This window comes from Simochromis diagramma, unplaced genomic scaffold, assembly GCF_900408965.1.
Source record: "Simochromis diagramma unplaced genomic scaffold, fSimDia1.1 OVJJ01000822.1, whole genome shotgun sequence".
Classification (NCBI taxonomy): Eukaryota; Metazoa; Chordata; class Actinopteri; order Cichliformes; family Cichlidae; genus Simochromis; species Simochromis diagramma.
The window spans coordinates 1158049-1184266 of NW_024387520.1; the positions used below are offsets into that span (position 1 = coordinate 1158049).

General features: G+C 40.8%; 1 protein-coding gene across 2 annotated transcripts in view; it reads right to left on the bottom strand.

The window, feature by feature from the left end:
* Positions 1–26218, bottom strand: part of sgsm1a (small G protein signaling modulator 1a) — a 37485-nt gene that overhangs the window by 3161 nt on the left and 8106 nt on the right. The window contains exons 3-24 of one of the 2 annotated variants that reach the window (XM_040019216.1): positions 22830–22905; positions 15715–15877; positions 15274–15426; positions 15116–15183; positions 14192–14337; positions 12348–12485; positions 11884–12008; positions 10956–11023; positions 10709–10872; positions 10180–10315; positions 9323–9452; positions 8782–8846; positions 8074–8219; positions 7528–7656; positions 7260–7442; positions 6975–7040; positions 5688–6812; positions 5470–5594; positions 3767–3849; positions 3519–3628; positions 3312–3408; positions 1241–1408 (exon numbers count right to left, since the gene is read on the bottom strand). In XM_040019216.1, the coding sequence (XP_039875150.1) occupies positions 1241–1408; positions 3312–3408; positions 3519–3628; positions 3767–3849; positions 5470–5594; positions 5688–6812; positions 6975–7040; positions 7260–7442; positions 7528–7656; positions 8074–8219; positions 8782–8846; positions 9323–9452; positions 10180–10315; positions 10709–10872; positions 10956–11023; positions 11884–12008; positions 12348–12485; positions 14192–14337; positions 15116–15183; positions 15274–15426; positions 15715–15877; positions 22830–22905 (3664 nt within the window). The remainder of the gene's footprint in view (positions 1–1240; positions 1409–3311; positions 3409–3518; positions 3629–3766; positions 3850–5469; positions 5595–5687; positions 6813–6974; positions 7041–7259; positions 7443–7527; positions 7657–8073; positions 8220–8781; positions 8847–9322; positions 9453–10179; positions 10316–10708; positions 10873–10955; positions 11024–11883; positions 12009–12347; positions 12486–14191; positions 14338–15115; positions 15184–15273; positions 15427–15714; positions 15878–22829; positions 22906–26218) is intronic. The other variant, XM_040019218.1, reaches the window with a different exon arrangement.

Consider the following 26218-nt stretch of genomic DNA (forward strand, 5'->3'; position numbering starts at 1 on the left):
GCTGCAACAGTAACTGTAGGCAGTGTGCAACAATCTCAATAACAGTGCCTATATTTGATTTGCCATTTGAATGTGTAAAAGGAGATATCAGCTGTGGCATCAGTTGATGTGTGCTGGCACTGGAATCAGCTGCTGTCACTGGGATTTTGGGCTGAGTGTAAGTTCATCGCCTGCCTGAATGTTCTGCTCCACAGAAATGGAGCAAAAACATGCTACAGCTATTTTAGTCAAAGCAGCAATCTGAGGCTCATTCACTGAATATCACGCTTGGCAACCCTCGAAAAATGATGCGTGGTTTCAAATACTGCCTGGTCCTGATACAGGGACCTGGAGGGGTGAAAAGGTTGAGTCTCACAAGAAACTCTCCTGTTAAAACATGAGACACGAGACTTCAGCATGAGACAAACAGGTTTTTGAAAACTGGATGGGAGAGGCTGCAATATTACAACATCTAATCTATTGTATGAGTCAGGCTGTTAAAATGGTGATCTCTATAATGTAGCTGCTTCTTCAGTGTCTTTAAGATACAGAGCTAAAATTAATCTGCTGTAGTATACAGGCTGAATAGTAATACAATAACAAATAGATTAACTTTAATAAGTAAAATATCAAACATAAGGCTAGAGGACCAGAATTGGCCCAGCAAAGACTTAAATTTGGTCGACTGGACGGTTCTGGAAAATGTGAAGGAAGGCATAAATTTTCTACTCCTTGATTTTTATGAAATGCAAGGTATGGCTATGGTACCAATTTGAAAATCCTACGATGCTTCGAGTTATTGAGTTCAGAGAGTTGGATGTCCAGACTGCAATGACTGCGTGCCCGACGGGCTGATGACAATAAAAACTTTATATTTCATAATTATAGGACAGGCTGGGAAATAAGCTACTGGAGGCTTTTCTGTAATTTTACACATTTATCATGTAGAAACACTAAATGTTGAAATTGGAGTTCTTTTTCATATATTAAGACATCTCAGGGATTAAATGTTTAATTTAATGTCTTTACACTGACAGATATGGAAGTTTCACTGTCTGGAGGATAAAAAAAATAATCTATCTGCAGTATTAGAACAAGGCAAAACAGAGTAATGTAATCAGAGTAGCATAATGTTAATATAAAACCTCATTAAACCAGATAGTTACTAGATTAATGTTGGTTTTGAAACTTGTTCTTGTTTTATTGTGCCAAATAGTCTTGCACAGTAATGTATATGTGAACTTCAGCTTCAAGGCTTTACCGTTGAAGAACTTAATGATGTCAGTGAAGTCCATGTTATTCTCCAGGATGATGTCCCTGTACACCTCCACCAGCGCCAGTGCAATGAAGAGGACAAAGTGACTGGAAGAGACATGCTTTGCTGCCCAGATGGTTTCCCAGACTGCAAACACGTCATCATAGACCAGCTCTGCAAGACAAAGCGCCCAAACAAAAGCTGAACTGCAGCGGCGTTCGGAGGTTTGGGTGGGAGGTGAGTTCGTGGAGCTTTCAGTGGATAGAGGAGATGATGCAGATACAGCAAATACGATAATAGAAAGTACGGCTAAACTAGGGCAAACCCTCATTCTAAAGTACTGTGAATCGTAAATCCAGAACATTTAACGATCATTCATGCAAAATCTCCTCCAGCTGAATCTGCTTCTAACAAGCTGGCAGATTGTTTGGTATTTTATCCACAAGCAAGGCTTAAAGAGAGGAATCTTCTCTACAGGGAGTGCAGAATTATTAGGTAAATGAGTATTTTGTCCACATCATCCTCTTCATGCATGTTGTCTTACTCCAAGATGTATAGGCTCGAAAGCCTACTACCAATTAAGCATATTAGGTGATGTGCATCTCTGTAATGAGAAGGGGTGTGGTCTAATGACATCAACACCCTATATCAGGTGTGCATAATTATTAGGCAACGTCCTTTCCTTTGGCAAAATGGGTCAAAAGAAGGACTTGACAGGCTCAGAAAAGTCAAAAATAGTGAGATATCTTGCAGAGGGATGCAGCAGTCTCAAAACTGCAAAGCTTCTGAAGCGTGATCATCGAACAATCAAGCGTTTCATTCAAAATAGTCAACAGGGTCGCAAGAAGCGTGTGGAAAAACCAAGGCGCAAAATAACTGCCCATGAACTGAGAAAAGTCAAGCGTGCAGCTGCCAAGATGCCACTTGCCACCAGTTTGGCCATATTTCAGAGCTGCAACATCACTGGAGTGCCCAAAAGCACAAGGTGTGCAATACTCAGAGACATGGCCAAGGTAAGAAAGGCTGAAAGACGACCACCACTGAACAAGACACACAAGCTGAAACGTCAAGACTGGGCCAAGAAATATCTGAAGACTGATTTTTCTAAGGTTTTATGGACTGATGAAATGAGAGTGAGTCTTGATGGGCCAGATGGATGGGCCCGTGGCTGGATTGGTAAAGGGCAGAGAGCTCCAGTCTGACTCAGACGCCAGCAAGGTGGAGGTGGAGTACTGGTTTGGGCTGGTATCATCAAAGATGAGCTTGTGGGGCCTTTTTGGGTTGAGGATGGAGTCAAGCTCAACTCCCAGTCCTACTGCCAGTTTCTGGAAGACACCTTCTTCAAGCAGTGGTACAGGAAGAAGTCTGCATCCTTCAAGAAAAACGGGATTTTCATGCAGGACAATGCTCCATCACACGCGTCCAAGAACTCCACAGCGTGGCTGGCAAGAAAGGGTATAAAAGAAGAAAAACTAATGACATGGCCACCTTGTTCACCTGATCTGAACCCCATTGAGAACCTGTGGTCCATCATCAAATGTGAGATTTACAAGGAGGGAAAACAGTACACCTCTCTGAACAGTGTCTGGGAGGCTGTGGTTGCTGCTGCACGCAATGTTGATGGTGAACAGATCAAAACACTGACAGAATCCATGGATGGCAGGCTTTTGAGTGTCCTTGCAAAGAAAGGTGGCTATATTGGTCGCTGATTTGTTTTTGTTTTGTTTTTGAATGTCAGAAATGTATATTTGTGAATGTGGAGATGTTATATTGGTGTCACTGGTAAAAATAAATAATTGAAATGGGTATATATTTATTTTTTGTTAAGTTGCCTAATAATTATGCACAGTAATAGTCACCTGCACACACAGATATCCCCCTAAAATAGCTAAAACTAAAAACAAACTAAAAACTACTTCCAAAAACATTCAGCTTTGATATTAATGAGTTTTTTGGGTTCATTGAGAACATGGTTGTTGTTCAATAATAAAATTATTCCTCAAAAATACAACTTGCCTAATAATTCTGCACTCCCTGTAATTGGTGCAAACTGTGTCAGGCTATGCTGTCACTTTACCTCGCTTGAAGTCTAGGAGAAACCAGCGGTAGCAGAAATAGAAGTGGGTGTAGTCTCCATTCTGGTGCATTAGCTCAAACAGCTCACAATCCAGGATCTATACAGAGAGACGGTCAAAGTAAATTAAATAATTATAAATAAAATTAAGACAGTAATTGTGTGAGAAAAACGTGAAGAAGAAATGGGGGTTTGTAGAAGCTGTGTGACCTGGATTAGTGAGCGCATGTTTGCAAAGTGAGTGTCCATAGCTCCTCCGTGTGGAAAGTTTTGATTCATTCTCTTCATGAGTTCAGTGAAACAGCTGAAAGCCATGGCCTCTGACAGGACAGAGAGAGGAAGCGGGAGTGAAAAATCGAGTGGGCAAACTCTTCTCTGCTGTTACATCAAATACTGTAAAAATACACCAAGTGTCAAAGAGGAGGGAAAATAAATAGTGAGTCAGTGTGTTGACTCACCATCATCCAGAATGACTAGAAGTGGAGCCAGCAGGTCGCACATTCCCTGCACGTAACCGATGTCAAGGTGCCTCCAGATATAGCTGTGAATATACAACCAAGAGAAGTGAACTTGACTCCACTTGGCTGCTTTTCTCTCTGAGCTGCACTAATGTCAAGAGCTGTTTCCACACTCAAGTTGTAACATATAATAATCACAGTTTTTAGGACAACTACTCTGCAAAAGACTTGATCATATATTTTTCTCGGAAATTGGGGAAAAGGTGGAGATTTATTGAAATGCGGAAATACAGCATATGGAGTAAAAACAGGGTTTGCACAGTTCTTACAAGCTTGCTGGACAGCGTTATTCTTCAGCATAGCCTGAACTCTCTTAGGCAACCTGTGTTGTAATTTTTAAAGTAGTTTTCAGGAATAGTTCTCCAGGCTTCTTAGAAGACATTCAAGCTTTTCTTTGGATGTTTGCTGCCTTTTATTCTGTTTTCAGTATGCTCATATTCAGTATGCTTCGGATCACTGTCATGATGAAAAATGAAGCCACTGCAAATCAAATACTTTCCAGTTGGTATTTTTTTGGTGAATTACAAACTGATGGTACTTTTCTGTGTTCATGATTCCATCAGTTTTTCATAATTTCATAATTCCAGCACCACTGGCCCAACTATGAAAAGCCCTTCTACCTTGTTTTACAGAAGGCTGTAGACACTCACTGTTCTACCTCTCTCCTGACCTCCTCTGCATATATTGATTGATATTAGGTTAGTGTTAAGGATCTTAACGAGTAAAGAAAAAATAAAAAAAAATAGAAAAAAACCCCCCAAAACATAAAAATATTTAACTGTTGCTCAAAAAAAAAGTTCTGGCTTCTTTGGAGCAAAATATAAAGAAATGATGTGTGACTCAAGACTTTCGCACAGTACTGTATGTTCTTCCTCCAAAACGTGTTATTCTTTGTAATTAGGGCTGCTAAAACTGTAAATATATATATTTTGTATAAGAAGGGCTTAGAAAGGTGTAGATGAGTGGCTCATCGTGAGTGAAGGCATAAAGAAAATAAAGATGTAATCTGCTGTTTAAGAAAACGTCTTTTTTGTGTGTTTTCTTATTTTCAACTAGTTACAAGAAAGAAAAAAAAAGTTAGGCATGTACAATAGAAGCAGACATAAAAACTAGAAAATGCAACTGGAGAGAGAAAGAATGTGTAGCCTGTTAGCTCAACTGGCTATAAAAACATTTCAGATCAAAGTCATTTCTGCTGCACTGTTGGATTTTCTTTCCTTGGGTTACATCTTAGTGTTGTGATCACTTGTATTCCTGGCTTCGTAGTATTATTGTGTCGGAAAATTGACAAAGGAAGCTCTCAATTGAATCTGAGTGAGTCATTCAGCTCTTGAAAAAAAGAATTGCCCACTGCTTTGTCTTATTGGTGTTCATATTTTCACGGTGTTTAAATATGATCACAGTTATATATGATGTTTATAGAGCATTTATGTAGTTTATTTAAGCCTAAACAGAGACAAATCCTCCACTCTTCTTCTATATCTTTTTCACCGTAAGAGCTCTCTTCAGGAGTAAAATGCTTAACGAATGACATCACTTTTTTCAAGATTTTGTCAAATCTTAACAGCCAATAATGACGAGAAACTCACGTTTCCTTTCCATTTTCCTTTTATTACCCTTGAGTGTTGCTCTCAGTGTTTTACCTGCACATGATGTTGCGTAGTTTCTCCAGGTTGGCAGGAGTAAAGTACCAATAGTTTCTATCACAGCGCTGGACGTCCTTTTCAATGCGGTGCAGATTCAGTGTATACAGGTCCAAAAGTTCTTGCTGAAATAGATGAAATGATACTTATGTTTAAAACATAGTTACGGTCATTTGAGTTTATTTAATGTATATTAATTTCATATGATATTGTCATACAGAGAAAGGACTCCCAGTTGACACTTGAGAGGTCACTTGGTTCTTTGTGTTTTCAGATGCAGCCAGAGAGTCAAAGGGAGGGTAAAGGCTCTCCATCTCCGGCTCCGACAGGTTGGACTCTGTGCCCTCTGGACTGAGCTTTCTTTGTTCCTCCTTCTGCCTGAGCTCTACGTGAGGGGGCGAGTTCTCAGAGGAAGACGAGGTTTCACAATGTCCTTTCCTGCTCCAAGGCACCATGGAAACTTTGGCTTTGGGGATCTCCTCCATTTCTATGGCTGAGGGAGACTCATCTGACTCAGTCATGATGTGAGGCTCATCTTTCTGAGTGGCACTGTAGGCTTCTCTTGCTTTCACCACTCTGGTGTCTGCTGAGAGAGTGAGATTTTCCATTTCAGGAGCCCCGGGACCTTCGAATATTTTCTCTTTCCCTCCTGTCACTAAAACCTCTTTACTCGTCTTTGATTCGTCCACTTCCTCCATCTTTTCCACATTCGCTTCTTCGGGTTTCAATGCTTTTGCCGCTTCTAGTGTCTCTAAAGATTGGTTACCTTTAATGTTCCTATCGAGGCTTTTATCTTCAAGCTTTGTCCCCGCTGCTTTAACAGCTTGTGACTCCTCGATATTATCTTTCATTTCAGGCTTTAAACTCATCTTTTTCGTGTCTATTTTATCACCTGTTTCTGCAGCATGTTTTGAAGTTTTGGTCACATCGGAGGCTTTCTCTTTCTCCACCCTTTTGTCCTTCACTTCACCTTGCACCTGGCCATCCTTTTCCAATGACTGACCTTCGCTCTCTCCTCCTGCAGGCTTGACAGAGCTCTGTGACGCCTGAGGGACAGCTGCAGGTCTCGGGGTTGTATCTTGTGCAGCGCTGTCCTCTGTGCTGAAGGAGCCGTCCGACAGGCCAGAGGTGATGGAGAAGTTGCGAGAGGAAGGATGTCCAGAGTCAGGAGAGCTCGTCCCGTTCTGCAGAGCTCCATTGGGCAGCTTAGGCACCTGTTTGGTTTCTCCATTCTTGGGCTCCATCTCAATCTGGTCCACCTCCTCTACAGACTCAAACACCTGAAAGAACAAGCCAAAGGGAAGCAGGCTACTCCAGGGGAAGGGTTGGGAGGATGTAAAGAACTAGCAGGAGAGAAGGTAGCAGTGAGGAGTTTTGGTTCAAAATGCTGAGATCAAACGGACAGAGCGACAGAAATGAATGATAGAAAATGCAACATTATCTTCACCATCTTTAAAAGACCAAAAGACTAATTTGACATCCAAATATTGCTGAGTTTGTGATACCTGTGTGCTGCTGCTGGAATCACTCTGCAGGCGAGCCAAACTCTGCCTGTCTGAGCTCTGGGAGGACTGTGATCGGAGAACAAAAGGCATGTGTGGGAAAAAGAGTATAAAAAAAGCACAATTCAAGCTCCAAAAGTGTAAAACTGGCATTAATGTTTAATTCTCCATCTTCTCTGTCATTGTACCTGGATGAATTACTAGTTTTGGTCACAACATACACTGGTCTACACTGAAGGTTACTGTGTTTTTCCTTTGAGTCTGCATGTATACGGGTTGCTGTTTTACCTCATTGCTCACAGTTGAATCGTGATGCTTCATCTTCTGACTGTAACTGTCCATGCTTGCACCTGAGGAGCACTTCGCCAAAGCCGCAGCGTGCTGCTCCTTCTCTCGCTGGCGGACAATCTCCTCACAGCTGAGCCACTCCCCCATGGTCTGCTGGTAGCACACTCTGACCTGATCATCCACCTGCATGAAAAAGTAAAGGATGAAGGATCAGTGTTTAGGTGGAAAAGGCTTCTGGTTCAAAACCATAAGCATAGAAACTACAAACCTCCTTTCTCTCAGCCTCTGACATACCAAACTGGTAATGACCCAGCAGGAAAGGCCACACCTCTTTCCTCAGTGATGGGTCCACACCACCAAAGTACACCAGGCGCAGCAGCTCCTGCTCCTTGTAGGCCTAAAGAAACAAGAAAGGCAGTCGATTAACTGCATATGTAAATAGTTCATCACTGCTTCAAAACAACAGAGGCCACAGGCTGCTGGTGCTGAAATAGTTACTTCAGTGTCAACTGGTTTATTAAGAACAATCCAGTTTGCAGTGCTTGGCTAATAAACTATTCTTTTATTTTTAATTCAGACTCTCTTTGACTCCAGCAAATATAACAGATGTTAAAAATAAGTTTGAGATTTATAGAGCCATTAGTCGCCTGTCATGCACACTGTCGAGAGACTAATAGTGTGAACCACTTTTTAGGAGAGGATTGATATTAATATGAAGACTGACTGAGTGATGGGGGATGCTGCTTGTGTGTGTGAACAGAAAAAAGGTAATATTAAGTTTGTGTTGCAGTAAGGGGATGTCAGAGGTGCTTACTGTGCAGTCTTTGAGGAAAGTCTGCCACACGTCTGCGGTGAGGCCTCCGGAGGCGGCACAGGGCACGTCGGGCGCCACAATGGTGTGATTTACGAGAGCTGAGAGGTGCGTACGCACTGTAGAAAGGTGACGGCAGTATGCCAGCCCTGGTTGACAATGCAGTTTGTTATTGAAGAAGCTAAAGCACGCCATAAAATACGTTTTCAAATTGAATGTGAAGGGATTTTTCAGGGTATACACTACGGCTCAGTCACAGTAGAGTAAAAATAGGACGGCAACCTCGCTGTGATGAGGAACAATCAGTGGTTGACCGGTGAACGCATTTAGTTTCTTTGCTGTTAGTGACCGGCTGCAAAGACTTGCGGCGATGCCCAGAGGTTGAGCTTGCAGCTTTTAATTGCAAAGTGATTGCACAGGTCACCGCGTAGGAGGCAAGCTGTGTCCTAACAATCGTAGTCTGATTCAGTGAGTAGTTTTCTCATATGAATTTGGGATTTCTGCTGATTTATGAGTGAAGGTCGTTATGCACCGAGTGCGATGCAAAAAAGCGACATGAAATTCAGAATTGTAAGATCCAAACCTGTTGTGTAATGTATAGACATACCGAACACAAAATTCGCCCACAAAAGATGTGAAAAAATTGAAGTCAACATCGTCATGCAACCATCTTTTTCCCTAGTGTGACTGCAGCATTAAGCATTTACATACAGCCATAAAATGCCCTGGAGATGATCTGATACTTCATGTTGTCACATAGCAGCTTCAGAGGAGTCCTGCAGAAAGACACAACCCACATTAGTATGCAGAGAAAACACAGACAGCTATACACTATCATTAGACCAATTATTAAGTGCAGGTAATTCATATTCTCTCGAATATATGATAATCCTCTATCTAATGTAGAGTTCATTACTGTGTCGGGGCTGACCTTTTATAAAATGATAAACTGTTATGCTGCCATATAGAACAAATTAGCCAGCAGCCTGTCTTCTTTCCACAGCTCTCTACCATTTTATCTGCACAGCTTATCACCAATTCTCCCAACACGTTCTCATTTCACTGAGGTAAATGTCACACAATTGTCTTCTGGGTAATTGCTGGGTTCTTGTATCTTGCTTCCATCCCCGGTTTCCTCCGTATTGCAGAGGTTGTCAGGTGCGTCAGGTGAATCACAGCAGCCTTCAGGAGCTTCACAGTTCCCCGGTCGTAACACAGCTCTGTCTATCTTGGGGCGTGTTTTATCTCTCACCTCTCATGGTTGCACCCCTTGGGTGTCGCCGCTTCAGAGAAGCTCCCCTGAGAGCAGGAGGAACACGAGGACTTCCTGAGAGTGGGATGCCACATCTTAGCTCCCGGATCCATCAGATCTGGAGGAGTCACTGCAGCACGCACACAAACACGCGCCATCATAATCACTTTAGAGCAGCATACTGCTGAGGCTTTCGAGAACAGTTATATTTGCACTTTGCAATATTTTTGCTGAAACACAATTATGCTGATCACTAGTGACCTGCTTATGCTCGATTCCTGTAAGAGCAAAGAAAAGGCGCACAAACAGAAGCATTTACGATACTATGATAATCGTGAGGAATGAAGCCATCGTGTTTGATTACATTAATATAGGGAGGAAGTTCAATTAAGCAAGCGCCTTTCTCAATTCGGTTGCCATGTTTGATTAGTTGTCCACTGTTCGCCTGATTAAAGGCTATTGTGTCGTAGTGCAGTAAAAGAGGTGTGAAGCATTGTGGCTTTATTGACACGGCACACCAATAAACATTTCCTGAGGCACAGGACAGGGCAGGAGGATATTAGACGCAAGGAATTAAAGCAAGGCAAAGCTGACAGATGGACAGACGAGCCAAAGTGTGACAGTGTTACAGCTGCTTCCTGTGAGTGAGGGGGATTCTTCAGGACAGCTGCAGGACTGCCTGGGTACGACCAGGGTCCCTGTTTTGGTAGGGCACTTTCCAATCGGTTGGAAGGACAGGGATGAAGTCAGACGGGGAGGATGAGTTACAGTCACTGTAACAAACAATCGGCAACATTTTTATCAAAATGCAAAGGCAGGGAGAAGCCCCTGGGCCCTGCTTATGTCTGGTGACTCACCAAACTCTGACTGACTGTTTGGAAAGAGGATTCGGAAGACATAGTCCGTGGCCTCGTCCTCCTCCTTATCGGAGACCGAGTCTGAGGATCCAGATCCCTGAGGAACCCTCTTTCGTAGCTTAGGAAACACCTTTCCCTGCAACAAGAAAAATAACTAATGGCAATGACAAATATGCTGAACCGCTAAAGCCCAGAAAAGCCACCCCTGTGAAGATGAACCTGTTTAGTGTCTGTATGATTAAGCCTATTAATAGTGGCTGAACATGCGTGGGTGGTTCTCTTTATTCAGTTCAGTTAAAGAAACATTAACAAAGCTATTCAAGGTCTAAGCAGATGCTAATCCACACTCCTTCACAAGTATCTCTCCACACAATGCTTTAAAGAGGCTGTGCATCCATTTCTTTCACATCCAGATGTCTTTTCTTTATTGATTTATTGATCAGAGGAGACTGAAGCACACCCTAGCTCTTTTGTGTGGAAGAACACTAGAATAAATGATGCGTGCTGTGGGAGAGCCCTCCGTGCTGACCTTTCCCCTCTGCAACCAGAGTGGAGGATCAAGCTGGCCGTGGGGAAGGAGGCCATTCTCAAGGCAGGAGAGGAACTGGAGCAAATGACCTCCTTTAGGGAAGCGAAGTGGAGGTCTTTGGATCCCGTCTTGACTGACCAGCACTGCCGTCCCCCCACTGTCCACTACAAGGTAAACAGCAGATGTAACAGATCAACAGTAATAACCTGCAAACCCAGAGTTACAGTAGTGATACAATTTCACCCACCTTGCTGATGACAATGCAAATAAACTATCTCCTCTAGAGGGATTGTCATGGCATAGTCCCAGTAAACGCTGAAAAATATGGAGACAAAATGCTGTGACCCAGACTAGTCTAACCACAATACTAGATAACAGCGACACACAAACCCATTGTAAATATTTATGAAAATCCATTATTTTACAGCTGCCAGAAAAAAGTAGTTGGAACAATCAATTCATTTGGAGAGAGAAAACACCTCACAGGTATGACATGATTTACGAGTTCGACAGGTGTCTTTTACAGTGTCTCAGTCAATAAACCATCTGCTGGATGCCGGTGTGTGAATATCAGCCTCATCAGATCAGCACCATTTATTCAGTGAGCCCTTGAGCAGCGCACAAACACACTGCATTATTCAGTAACAGCCGAGTGTTAGACAAACAACACAGCGGAGAAGAAATAATGTGCTGCTTACACGTCTGTGTGGAGGCAATTTACATGCTAAGATCAATCAATCAAATCTTTTTTTTAAATATATAAGTAACAAGTTTTAATACACATAAAGAACAAATAAACATGAAGTCAATGAAAGTTATCCTCTTCACACGAGAAAAGAAACCAAACCAAATGTTGAACATTTCCTGTTTGAAAAGGAGTATTAATTCCTACCCAGCTCATCTTATATATCTGTTCACAATCTAATACAGATATATGCTATAAATAAATATGCCTGTCTAATACACAGATTCATGTTATTTTAATATATATGTTTTTATAAACAGATCTATAATTATTTAACTACACCTATACAAAATTATTGCTTTTTTATAATAGTTACTATAGTTAAATAATTATAATGACATATTAAAGCATGTGTTACTATAGAAGTTGGTATTATAAAAGTATTTCCAACATTTTACATAATGATTTTTACAGATAGGTAAATTTGCACCTGCGTTCATACTCCAAGTCTCCCACAGAGCCGTTCATGAGCTGATTGGGCGTCCACTTTAGTGTCATGAGTTCAGCAGTCTGGTGCAGAGACAGGTAACCTGGAATAGCCTCCATATCGTCCCTCTGAAAGAGCCACAGGGATTCAACTGAGGTTATGTTTGTAGGTAATAATAAATAAATGTAATAAATAATGCAAATTTTATCCACGGTTTACCCTGATAACACATAAAAGCAAAGCATTTATTAGTTTTGTGTGAAAAAGACAAAAAAAGAAGGAAGTGAAGATGTGTGCATTCACATTATATTACAGTGATGTGAGAAAAAATCTGCTAGAGTGCTTTGATGACAACATAATATGTAGAGCAGCTTTTATCCAGGACGTCAATGTAACAGGATATATGTCAGGTTTTAAAGATTTTATCTCACAGCTATATAAATGCTGAAGTGGACCGAGACGGTTACCGGTTGTACGAGCACGTTGTTCTTGCCAAACAGTAGTGTCGCCCTGTTGTTCTGATGCAGCGACTCCACATATTCACGAGCTGATGGTGAGGGGGAGGGGCGCTCATCCATGCTGCTGCTGGAGTGCCGCTTCTGGATCTAGACACACACACACACACACACACACACACACACACACACACACACACACACACACACACACACACACACACACACACACACACACAAAATATATAAAATCAGATCAAAAACTCATGACTTACATTTATTCATTCATGTGCACCAATGCAGTTTCAGTCGTTGCCGATGTCAAAAACCAGTCTGATTTTGCTTGGAGCACACAAACGCATCCGTAAGCACCGCGGCATACAGGACAGGCCAAGTTGACCTGGTTCGCTCTTAACTTGGCAACTAAATAAATGTGATTGTCTGCAATACACTCTGTTCTTTCTCCTGGGACACACTGAGCTCCACTCATTGCAGCAATCTTAACGAGGCCTCCAGACAGATAAACAGCATCTCAGAAAGGAACGTAACTGATAGTCTGCCGAAGCTAATATCAGCTCATTTCTCAGCATAAATGGACACTATACATGTGCAGAGAAAAAACAAAAGAAGCCTGAAACTAACTCTGCTTTCACATCTGCTGAAAAATACAGCTTTTATTGTTTTGGATATGTTTACTTTAGAAATTTGCAGCAGAAAATGTAGTTTGACAGAAACAAATGATCATGAAATCTAAGTAAAACTTACATTTATGTTTTTTGGGAGCTGTAAAAGAAATACACAAGTGCAGATGCTTATAGATGGAGTGGAAATGGAAAGAGTTAATGAAAATACGTTCCTTGGATTGACAATAGAGGATAAAAACACCTGGAAATCTCATACATGACATATACATAACAAAGGCTCAAGAAGCATTTCAGTACTGAGTGAACTGGACCACAAACCACTCCATGTTCTCTACTCTCCACTGGTTTTAGCATGTTTGAATTACTGTGCAGAGGTCTGGAGCTATACTTATCAATACTGCAAAAAAAAAAAAAAAAAGGCCATACAGATAATCCATAATACTGATTATAGAGATCATTTAAACCCACTATTCCCAAAATCAAATACATTTATGAATTTCACTGATCTGAGTCATCGCAATAAACAGCCTAACTCCCTGACAATATTTTGTCTGGTTTCTTTAGGGGGCACCACAGCAGCTCACCTGCCTCTATCTCCCCCTATCCCTAACACATCCTCCTCTGTCAGATGATCCCTCTGTATGTCCTCCTTCACTCCATCCATAAATCTTCTGTTTTCCTCCTGCCTGGAAGCTTGATATTCAACTTCTGTTTGTCCACCATTCCTCCTCTGCACATGTAAACACCATCTCAGCCTTGCTCTCAACTTTGTCTTTAAGCTGCTCAATCTGCTCACCCCTCTGATGTCCTCATGACCAGGATGGATCTCAACATCTTCAGCTCTACCACCTACAGCTCAGCCCCCTGACTTTGTCAGTGCTATCGTCTGAAAACCATACTTTTGTCACAAATCACTCCTGATACTCGTCTCCATCCACTCCACCTCTGTCCACTGTCTTCTTCACCTGTCTGGTCCATTGTCAGTTGCTTTGGATGGTTGTCCCTGGATATTTAAACTCATCCACCTTCACTGTCTCCCTCTCACTCACACACGCCTCTACTGACATTCATTGTTCTTCTCTCCAGAGCATACCTCCACCTTTCCAAGCTCTCTTCCACCTGAACCCTACTCTCACCATGGATCACAATGTCATCTGTAAACATCATAGTCCACAGAGACTCAACAAATAACAAACAACAAATAACACTTACACACAGCGCGGGCCTCTTAGTAGGAGAATCCTGCCTGCAGAGGCCACCGTGGATACGATGTCGTTGTACTAACTCGTCAGCAGACGGGTCTGTCCAGAAGTGGTCAGCTGTCTTCATCTTTGTGTATTCCAATGCACAAGGTCCAACTGTTGAACAGTTTTGTTAAGCAACAATCTCTATGAAAATCAATCATTAAACACGTTGTGTAATAAATAAAAGACAGAAGAGTGACTTCATGCATGTCCAATCATCCAGGTAAGGAAATCCCAGAAAGCTGATCCTGTTGATACGATTAACAGACTCAAGTTGCTGGGAAAGACTGAACTGAATTTATTAATCTATTTATTAATCTATCACTGGAAAGTATGAAGGTCCTTGCAATCCCTCAATGCAAGCCGTCTTGTCTAGAGTGTGTATATTGTCTCGGACCTGTCAAGCAAAAATCAACTGAAAAAAGTAATAAAACAAAAATAAAATGGCAGAAACGTTTTTTTTTTTTTGCTGCTGTCCTGTCTTGTTATTCAGTTCAAGGCCCCTTGGATTGATACTTGGACTCTCTTGGTTGGGGATAAGGGGACAAGCATGCAAGCATATTGATAGAGACAGGGAGCACTTCTGCCTCCAGTGAAAACAATTTTCACTGTTCACTGGTGGGAAACAACTGCGGGACTATGCCTGTGTTGCTGCACAGCAGATGTCAACAGGTTAACGTCTCAGCAGTTTAGCATTTGGTCACGAGGACAGGTTGAAAGAATATAAAGAGCAAAGAACAGTTTCCTTGCTTGGACAATGAGTAAATATAAGAAATGGTCTTGTAAGAAAGGGCAGGATAACATAACGTCCTTGTTCTGCTTACTTTTCCCTAGGTCATAATCTTAAATCTTCATGTAAATGATATTAAACCACCACTGTTGGTATAATTACCCAACAAAGATGCGAGGATGGGTCCATCTACAGGGTCCATGAGAACAGCTTCTTTTTCGTAGTATTTACTGAAAGACAAATATGAAAGGGGAATTATGCAGGAAGACAGAAATCTTGTAACTCATTTGGACAAGATGCTGTTTCCCATCTCAAATTACCTGCTGTTCTCCACCAGGTAGAGGACAATCTTGTCTAGCACCTTCTCAAAAAGAGCCGTCCGTATCCACAGGTTCTTGACTACAGGCGGGCTGAGGCTGGGCAGTCGGGGCATCTTGCGAATGCTGTCTTGACTTTGCAAGCTTTGACTTCGTCTGCAGAAGGGAAAGAGTTATAATTTTAGGAAGTAGACGTGTTTTTAAAACTCCTGAAGCAAAACCCCATCTGCATAAAACAAATACAGTGGCATAAGTAACTCATGAATAAAAATGCCTATAAACATGAATTATTTAGAAGCTTTTCATCATAAAAATAAACCCCAGCCCTTCAGAGAGACAGTCATTTGTTTTCAGTGCTTTCGCTGGAACAACAAACAGGCTTTGGTGCAAGCTTTGAAGTCTGCTGTGATGTGTGATATGAGCTGTGATGTGTGCGTCTCGCACTTTGTCTCAATGATCTGCTCGAGCTCCTGGGCCTTCCTGCACAGCTCCTCAGCTGGGGGAAAGCTTTTCCCCACCTTGGTGAAGAGTGCCGCGATCTTGTTGCTACGTAGAAAGCCTGCCGCTCGCCGCTTCAGCCCATGAAGGACACACGCCTCCACTGCAGCTGTGTGTACAAAAGCACGATGCCATTATTAGAGCGCACTGATTAATAAGGTATGTCAGAAAAGCATAACAACATAGGACACGTGAATCCATCATAACAACAAAATCATCAAACCCCACAGAGAGACGGGCAAAATGTAAAGCAGAAAATGCTTCTGTGGCACAAAATTTTAAGTTTAATGTTATTTTTTTTTATTATGTTAGCAAAACTCATTTGACTTTAAATAGCAGAAAATATTATTTTAGCATTTTTAAATCAGCTGGGACAGTAAAAATATAAAAAGAAAGCTCACATGTTAAGTTGTTTTACATAATTTGCTATTTACACGTCACATGGACGCACAGGCAGATTATGATGGATGGGCAGCATACTCTGCACCTAAAGCTTTCACATAAGAGTAACTTTACCTACAGCTGCATTAAATATTACCATAACTTTGATCGGCAATGACTAATGCAATTTTGACATCACCCAGAAATGTGTTTGGTAACACAAAATATTATCTTATGGGTAGCTTTTATCATTCATTCTCATTCAGCCTAGCAGTTAGCTGACAAATAATGTGGCTTGTTGCGCAGTTAATTGCACTAACAGTACCTTCAACACCTTAAATTTGGGCTCCAAATTTGGTGTGAAATTGTTCTTTTGCATGTTACTTGGCAAATAATTAGCTGGCATCTGAGGATCCCCCTTGTTAATTAAGTTTGTGTTAGCTGAAATATCGTCACTGGCCATTTATTTTTTATACCTGGCTAGTGGATTGGACATTTATGATGTGAATCTCCCGATTCGCCACATCTCAAATGTGCACTATGCTACTGAGATGTGGGGACTGTGGAGGCCATTTGAGTCCAACTCATTGTCTTATTTAAGCAACCATTTTCAGGTGATTCGAGCTTTGTCTTCTTGCTGGGAGCAGCCATTAAATGATGGGCACACTTTGGTCATAAAGGGATGGACATGGTCAGAAACAATCCTCTGTGGTGATTAAACAACGCTTGGCTGATACTAAGGAAGCCAAAAGTGTGCCGAGAAAATATATCCCCCACACCTTCACAGCACCACTAGCCTGAACCATTGATACAGGGCAGGATGGATCCATGTCTCCGCGTTGTTCATACCACTTTCTACCCCTACCATCCGGATGCCACAGCAGGAATAACGACTCATCAGACCATCAACCTTATCAATCTTCTTTCAATCACCTTTCTTGTGATGGTCAATCTGAATTTCAGCAGGTCATCTCGACTATGATGACTACATGGCTAAATGCACTGAGCTACTGCCATGTGATTGGTTCTCTGTTCTGTTTTAGTTTTACATATCGAAAGAGAAAACCAAGATGACCGTTCTAAAGCTCAAGTTTCTTCTAAGCTGTACTCCACAACATAGAAGTTACTTTAATAAGTTAATACTGTGTATTTGTATAGTCTACATGTATGTACGTTCAGTGCATTTACACTGTAGAGATCTAGCATCTGTCATGTGACCTGTTTGTTTTCTTATTTGATGAATGACCATTTGCTAAACTGTTTCCCTGGTCACAATACACTATTAAATATGCCAAACCATCAGGTAATCTTCCAGTTTACCCAGTAAGCGGCCCACAAGTTAAAGGCATGTGGACACACTTGCACAGTCACTTGACCGTGGCAAAGAATAAGACACCCCCCGTTCCCTTTCAGGTCTACGTGGCAGCGCCTGGAGCTGTGTTGACATTTGAGTTCTCTTTCAGGACTAATCCCGTAGCTCTGTTCACATGGGTTCAGGGGGAAGGCTGGGGTTGCCATGGCAACTCACGAGAGAGCGAGATGAGCAGAGGGAGGGAGGGCCAGCGCCGAATCATCAGCATCATGATCGTTGTCTTTCCACCATCTTCACCCCACTAAACACTGTCACTCTTTCCTTCACCCCACCCCTTTTTTATGGACTTTCTCTGTCACTGTTAAAATCTGGTTTACAAGATTTTACTCCAGCACAGCCATTAAAAGGCTCAGTTTTCCCCACCCTGAACATTTTTTGCTAATTATCCCTCACATCTTTCTAAGGGCAACATGCTGAATGTCATGACTATATTAAAAGGCCTCCAAATATACTTCATGCCCTTTACCCTTTCACCATTTCAGCTAAGTCGTCTCCGATGCCAAAGCTGAAAGCAATAAAGCTTTAAACCTCTACACTTTTGTGGAAGCTTATGTCACAATCTCTGCAGCATCACTTAAATTAAATCCTCTGAAATTACAACCAACATCTGTTGCAGAAGTACTCATAGTTTTAGAAAAAGGGAAACCTGTTACTCACTTTTTTCAATACTGGAATTTCAACTTCTTTAGTGAAGTGAATAGTTTTATCTGAACTATTTAATGCAATTACAATCACAAAAATCATGTAGTGTGAAGAAAATGAGCATCACATGCACGGATTCAGTCCCTAATGGTGAAAACAGCTAATACAGAAAATTGCCTCTAATCATCCTGTATCTGTGGCAACTGAGTGCATTAGCAGACTCTTGGCAGTGACACAGCTGAACAACACTTCGTCCAAGGCATTTGTGTTGTGGATCTCAGCAAATGAACGGGAGAGAGAGTCTGTGGGAATGAGTCAGCACGAGGTTCTAAAAAGTTATTAGCAGCCCAATTTCAGTAAGATTTGAGTTTTAAAACAGAGTTGCTAGTGAAATATTTAGAATGTGTTTGTTTTCCCCTTTATTTCTGTCACGTAAATAATATCACACCACGAATGCTCGTATTAAACATCTCCAATAATGACGTAACCCCTGTTAACTTCAGCCTCCTCCTCTCTGCTCACTTTTAGGCATTTTCTTTCTACTGTGCGTGTGTCACCATATCCCTGATGTGGAAATCGTAGACACCTAACTCTGGCTGTAAGCTGAAAAAGAATACCCACCTGCTGATCTAACCTTCTTTTTGAGAATAGGAGTCAGTCAGAGAACAACTTTTTGGACAGTGAATGAACCGAGAAGGGTGCATTAATGGTAAACATAAGACATATGAGCATTATTTTGAACTGTCAATCATGCAAAGCTAGTCTTAGGGTCCAAGGATAATCTTTTATGTGATACTGCTGGCCTGACTGCTTATTACACTGTGCTTCTTTAAAACTGTATGGCAACAAAACAGTGTATGTGCGCTCAAAATACTTCCACTACCAACAGCATAAGTGGAGGACACTTATTGACAATCTTACTTTAGCTTCAGGAAGTATTTAACATGCTAACTGGTGCCTGTAGAGTCTGAGATGTAGCTCTTGGGTTTCTCTGATTACACAGCCTGACTTTGGGGGAATACCTGCTGAGAGGCCACTCCTGGGAAGATGTCTGTTTTGAATATTTTCCACTTGTGAATAATATTTCTTACTGTAGTATGATAGACTTCAAATTGTTTGGAAATAGATGAGAACCAACAGTTGTTCCTCATAAAACTGCCAAGCCCTTTGATTTTATAGAGGTGCTCACATTTGCTGATGATCATTTATTTTAATGGTACAGTGTTCAAAAGCATTTTATCTTTATTATGACATTTTTTTTTAAAAATTCAAGTGAACAGCTTTTGCATTCCCTCTGCACTACCAGCATTTTAGCCTCTGCCTGGGCAGCTCATCACACTAGCCTGGGCTTTGGAACTTAATTGCTCCCCAGTGAGCAAGCTGAGTTTTTTCTCCCATCTTCCACTCACTCTCACTCTCTGTATAGACCACATCTGAAAGACATGTAGTAGCAGGAGCCCCTACCCCCCCAAAAAACAACAACCCAGAGATGAGAGGGTCATCCTGCTGCTGAATTGCCACTGGTACTGGTATGACAGCAGTAGATGAAAGATGTACCTCAGACAGAACAGCAGCTATTAAATCAGGCTATTAGATGATCCAACAGATAATGTCCACAGTGCAGGCTGAGACCGTTGAAATGAAACATGAAAGCACCACCGGATACACATAAAAGGCACAACCCTGCCCCCCACAACACAACACAACACTGAGAGGTATTAAAGAAGTCTTTTAGCTGCACTGTAACAAAAATCTGAGCTCTGTGACAAATTATTTTCATAACCCTCCTACAGAAAAATAAAACTACAAAAAAGAGATTTGGGGTAAGCTGATTACTGGATGGGAAGGATGTCCAACATTATTCACTTATGGTTGTTAAATAGGTTCAAGCTGTTCTGCAAATTCTTTTCCTACTATGATAATAACCCAAACAGGCTCTACATGGACATTATGAGGGAGTGAGCTTACATAAGAACCCAAAAAGGAAACAACATTGATTTCTAAATCAGCTTATTTTTGATTTTACATAGCTCTAAATGAATTTCTTCAAACAATGACACTAAGAGGTAAGTCACTGTTTCTGCAGCGTCTAATTTACTTTTCCTTCTTTGATATTAGTCTGATCCAATTAGTCTGAGTAATGCAAGTGCGCAATTACAAGCCTATAGACAACACCAGTTTCTCTTTATTATCACTGGTACACCTCCTTGCACATTTTTTATACAGTAGTAGAATGATATCATTTACGCCACAGGCCGTTTTTTAAATGGGATATTTTGCTTATTTAATATTTTTCCCTACTTAATTCTCTTCCCTACTCTGAGTATTTACAGCCTCTGGGCATGTAAAATGAAGCCAGTGTGGGTGTGCCGCGTGTAGTTCCTCTAGTGGCCACACGAGGCATGCGCTAAAGTGGAAAAAAGTCAAGTCAAAGAAGTCAAAGTCAAGAATCCAATGTGAAAAAGCTTATCTTTAAATCATCAAAAGGATGTTTTTGTCTCTATAGATAGTTTTCTCCTTCTTTAGGTTGGGCTTAATCTGTTTATAATTCATCAAGTTGGGCAACTGGCTTAAGAGTGTGGAAATTATCCTTTCATGGTCTATGGGAGTGTCACGACACAGGCAGCTGAAACCTTCTGGTGTCCGCTGGGCTTCACCTCTGTTAACTGGAGTCACTGAACTGGACTTCTCTGCTACATTTGTGCTGTTGGTGCTTTTGAAGCATTTTCAGTTAAATTATCTGACAAGTAATATGGCACAGACTTTTTTGCTCCAGTTTTGGTGATTCAAATTTTAGTCTTTTGCTAGTCTCATCGCTAATTAATTTCTCTGTGTCGCAGTCGTACAGTTCATGGATGCAGCTTGCTACCCAGATTTGCTGATGACACCACCTTCTTTTCCAAATATGGCCACTGCTGGTTTATAAAACAAAAACAAACCATAACCATGGCCAAAATGCCAATGCTTGAGTCCAATGGGTGATGTCACGCTGGTGATGTCCATCTTTTAAATACAGTCTATGGTATTAACAGCTCTGTCTATCCCTTTGTTAGTTGTTATTCTGTCACATGCCTTATTTTCTGCCAGTGTTCAGCTTTATTCATGGTTTGATTCCCGGAGCTTCAGAGTAACTTCTTAATTTTTTTTTTTTTTTTACTTAACCTGTGTGTTTTGTGACATTAAAAAAAAAACAAACCATAAATACGCATAAGTTGCTTTGTCCTGGCCTAACCAATCATCCCAAGAGTCAGAGTTTAGCTTCTAATCTAAACACCATTAGAAATTATTTATTTCACATTAATAATAATGGTCTGTGTTACGCCATGCCTTTTTTCCCCCAACAGTCTTTGTCTTTGCACACAGCTAGTAAAAATATCACCTTTTCTGCAAGCTGAGAATCATTTTATTCACACTTAAATCCACAAATATATCTTGTTATTGATTACAGCTCCGGTCTGAGCCAGACATCCGATGAGCGTGACCACCTGCATGTGGGCAGTGTGTTTCTCGCACTAATCATACTGCAATCCAGAAGTGTGATTTGGAGGCAAGAACAAAAACACTTGGTAAAGGACTGAACTTTAAATATCTCTTATTTGTACTGAACAATAAATATACTCTTGTGCTAAAAGTGTGTCACTGCCTGCTGTTAATGCAGTAGGCATTGACACACTCATCCACCATCCACCATCTCTCCTTGTGGAAAAACTAATTCTATAACACAGACCAATGGATAATTTCTTTGTAACAACCAAATGTTCTTTGAATGTACCGAACATCTCACTGTTATCAATGACTCTACATGAGAATATTGATTAATCTAATATTAATTAAAGAAATTAAATTCAGTTAGTGGCGTTGGAATGAGTGTAAATAGAATAGAATAATCCTTTAATTGTCCCACAAGGGGAAATTGGGTTGTAACAGCAGCAAAAAGACACATATACAAACAGAACAGGACACAGGGCATAGAACAGAAGCACTCAAAATCTTTACATATTTACATCATGGACAATAGTTACCAAAACAATACTGTACAGTTATTAAAATTAAAGTACAGATAAGTGGCAAACCCAGGTTGTTGTGTGCAAACAGAGCAGGATACTGAAAGATGTTTAAATAGTAAGAATATTTAGAATAACTTGAAAAGTACAGGTTGTGTATTGTACCTGTGCATTAAAAGTAGACATGTAACTTCCAATAAATTAGTATATATAAATTGAGAAACGTAATGTGCAAGTTATAACAGTAGCAGTTGTTTGGTTGAAAAAAGCAGAAAAAAGCAAAAAAAGCAAAAAAGCAGAAAAAAGTGCAATGAAGTGGCTTAATGGTTAAGAGAAGTATCACTGCGATTGCTTTCTTTTTAATTTTGTCCTGTAATCAATAAATGACTTGTGAGATATAAGCAAGTATGATTTGTGTGAAGTAATTTTGAGCAAGGCATCATGTATAATTGATAATATTTTAATGGTTGAAATTAATCATGAGTTTTAGGCCACTTTTAAGAGAAACGTAAGATCAGGTTGTATAGTTCGACATTCAGAGCGAAAGATAAACAAGATAAAGAGTTCTGAGTAACTTGACTGAAATAAGCTGACATTAAGCCGTTCCAGCATTGCAGAATTACTTGGAGAGCAAAAGCTTCACGATTTGTTTGATTACTCACCACAAAAGGACACAATATGGCTGCTGTCTTCGTGGACAAATTTCCTGGTAACAGCTTCTTCCATAATCTGCTTCACCTGTCAATGACATGGCAGATGTTGGGTGACTCATTCATTAATATACCACAACAGGCAAAATTTGGTGGCACAGGAAGATAAATATATATTTCAAATCTAATGTAATTTTGTGCATAAAAATGAGCTCAGTGATGAACTGGGGTTTGAAATTAAGGTGGGAGGGACACTGAAGAAGGAAGAATGCATGTTAAGTTGGTGGATGAGTCACCAGCTCTCATCTCAAACTACTGGGAAATGAAGGAGATATATTTGGGTGTGGAAGGAGAAAAGGGAAGGGATGGGAGTTCATCACAGACCCTTGTTTATTACTTTTCACATCCAAATAAATCAAAGCCCAACTTGTTTTTTAAATAAGGATAGAGAGGGTCAGACATCAGAAATGGCTATTATTCAGGTTTTGTCATCTCTGGGATCTGTCCCTCTCTCTGATCACATGCCAACAGCTACAGTTAGAGCCATAAGATTTTGGACAATGACACATTTTTATAGTTGTGAACCACCACAGTGGAACTAAAAAAACAAAACAAATCAATCAACAGACTGATGTGCAGACTTTCGGCTTTTAATCGAGGAGTTTAACAAAAGCATTGCATTAACTGCTTAAGAATAGCAACATGTTCTACACATACATGTTATCAAGGGAAGTATGGATGAAAAGTGATTGGACATTTGTCTGACACCTGGTTTCATGACCAAGTGAGGCCTGTTGCCTCGTTATTCCACAATGCATTTAGTAGACAGATGACCCCGGGTTGACTAAACTTGCAATTGGTAGCTGTTCACTGGAACTCTCAATATGAGGTCCAAATGAGGGAGGCCATCATCAGGCTGTAACTACCGGTTACACTCAGGAAGAAGGAGGCCAGATTAGACTTTGTCAGAAAACATCTAAACCAACCTGCACGGTTCAGAACAAATATTTGGTCAGATGAAATCAGGATGAATCAACTCATGATCTGACACCACATTATCTGTCAAACATGGTGGAGGCTTCGGCACGCACTGTATGTTTTCCAGTCGAAGCAGGTCACTACTGTTTATTGAACATGTGACTGCTGATAGAAGCAGTCTATAAAGATGAATTCAGAAGTGTACAGGGCTATACCCTCTGCTCAGATCAGACAAATGCTGCAGAAATGAACAGACAACACTGCACAGTGCAAATAAAGAGCAGCCAAAAGCAGACTGCAAAAGCAACCCAAGGTTTTCTCAAGGGAAATAAAATATTCTTTAATGGCCAAATCAGTCACCTGTTTCAGTCAAACAGAACATGATTGCCAAAGGCCAGAAAAACCCACAAACAAGCAACAACTGCAGTAGGTGGTTGCAGAAAAGGTATAACATAAAAGTTAAAGGGAGGAAACAGAATTTGGTGATGTCCCTGTCTTTCTAGACTTCAGGTAGTCTTTGACTGCAAAGGATTTTCATCCGATTATTAAAATAATCCTCGTATTTAAAATGATGTTAGCTTGTTTAATTACTTTTGATCTTCTGAAAGTGGGGAACTGTGGGTAAAAATAGTTGTAATTCCAAACCATTTACTGCTAAGATTTTTGTTAAAGCTAAAAATCTGCATATCGATCACATAAAGATTGTATCCACTGTGGAGGTGCACAGAGGCAAAACTACAAAAAAAGGTAAGTAGTCAGATAATATAAGGCACTAACTGTATAGCCCATAGTTAAGATGATTGGGTGTATCAGATGCTCTGGTGGCTATGGAGACATCCTACTGTGTGGGCACTGGTCTGCAATATGCATGGAAAGTATCAAGCCCTGGACACGGCCACACAGATAGCTGTAATTTCCTGTTGAAATGAGTCTGTCCACAACGACCATATTACACTGCCAGGTTCACCCACTACACACAAAGACATTGACTTAGGGACACACACACACACACACACACACACACACACACACACACACACACACCTTCTCCAGCACATTAACTCTATATTTCGGTGGCATGGGCAAATATTTTCTCTGTGTGGCACTTCTGCAACTGTAAGGCAATGAAATTTACAGAGGGATCATAATATTTTCCACTAGATAAAGTTCTATCTTCAGATTGGATTTTCCACTATGGCACACTTAAATTGATTAATAATTTCATTACTAGTTTACTCACTATACATAAATGGATTATGCCACCTGTATTTTGATCTCACATTTACTGTAAGAAAACAGAGATAATTAAATCACTTCAGGTCATCCATTTGGCATTCAGATCTTTATTTAAGCAAACATGAGCTGTTAAAATATGAAGGCACACAGTACTTAAAGGCTGGCTGTTATCTAACTATTACTACTGGCTATGAGGAATTTAAGTACTGCTGTTAATCAAGATGACAGTAATTTTAGCTACCTTACTGTTGATATTTACTCTAAGCATAGCATCTGACGTTTATGTTTATTGTTCATTTATAAAATGCTAATCTAGTTCTCAAACAAATGAGGTGAAAAGTGTTAACCTCTCACTTAAATTTGATTTTAAGTGAGAGGTTAACTATAATAACTGAAAAGTACTTTTTATACTTGAATAAAGTTACTCAGACATTTGGCAGTACTGGTAAGTTTATATAGTGATGTTTAATACTGTGCAAAAATCTTGAGTCACCCACCACGTCTTTATATTTTGCTTGGAAAAGGCTTTCCACAAGATTTAGGAGTATGTTTATGGGAATTTTTGACTATTCTTCTAGAAGCTGCAGGCAAGCACAATGACCAAGCACAATGCAATTATTCAGATCCTGTGGTGAACTCAAACACTGATGTTGGACAAGAAGGCCTAACACGTAATCTCTGCTTTAATTCATCCCAGACGTGTTCTGTTGGGTTGGACTCTGTGCAGGCCAGTCAAGTTCTTCCACACCAAGCTCCCTTATACATGTCTTTGTGGACCTTGCTTTGTGCACATGTGCAGTCGTGTTGGAACATCCCCAAAACCGTTCCCACAAAGTTCCACAAACATGAAATTGTCCAAAAATGTCTTGGTATGCTGAAACATTACGAGTTCCTTTAACTAGAACTAAAGGACTGAGCCAAACTCCTGAAAAACAACCCATAATCCCACTCTGCATTGTGCTTGGTGATGCAAGGCTCAGATGCAGCTGCTTGGCCATGCAAACCCATTCCATGAAGCTCTCTACACACTTCTCTTGAGCTAATCTGAAGGCCACATGAAGTTTGGAGGTCTGTAGCGATTGACTCTGCAGAAAGCTGGCAACCCCTGGGCACTATGCACCTCAGCATCCGCTGACCCCGCTCTGTGATGTTACGTGGCCTTCTACTTCATGGCTGAGTTGCTGTCC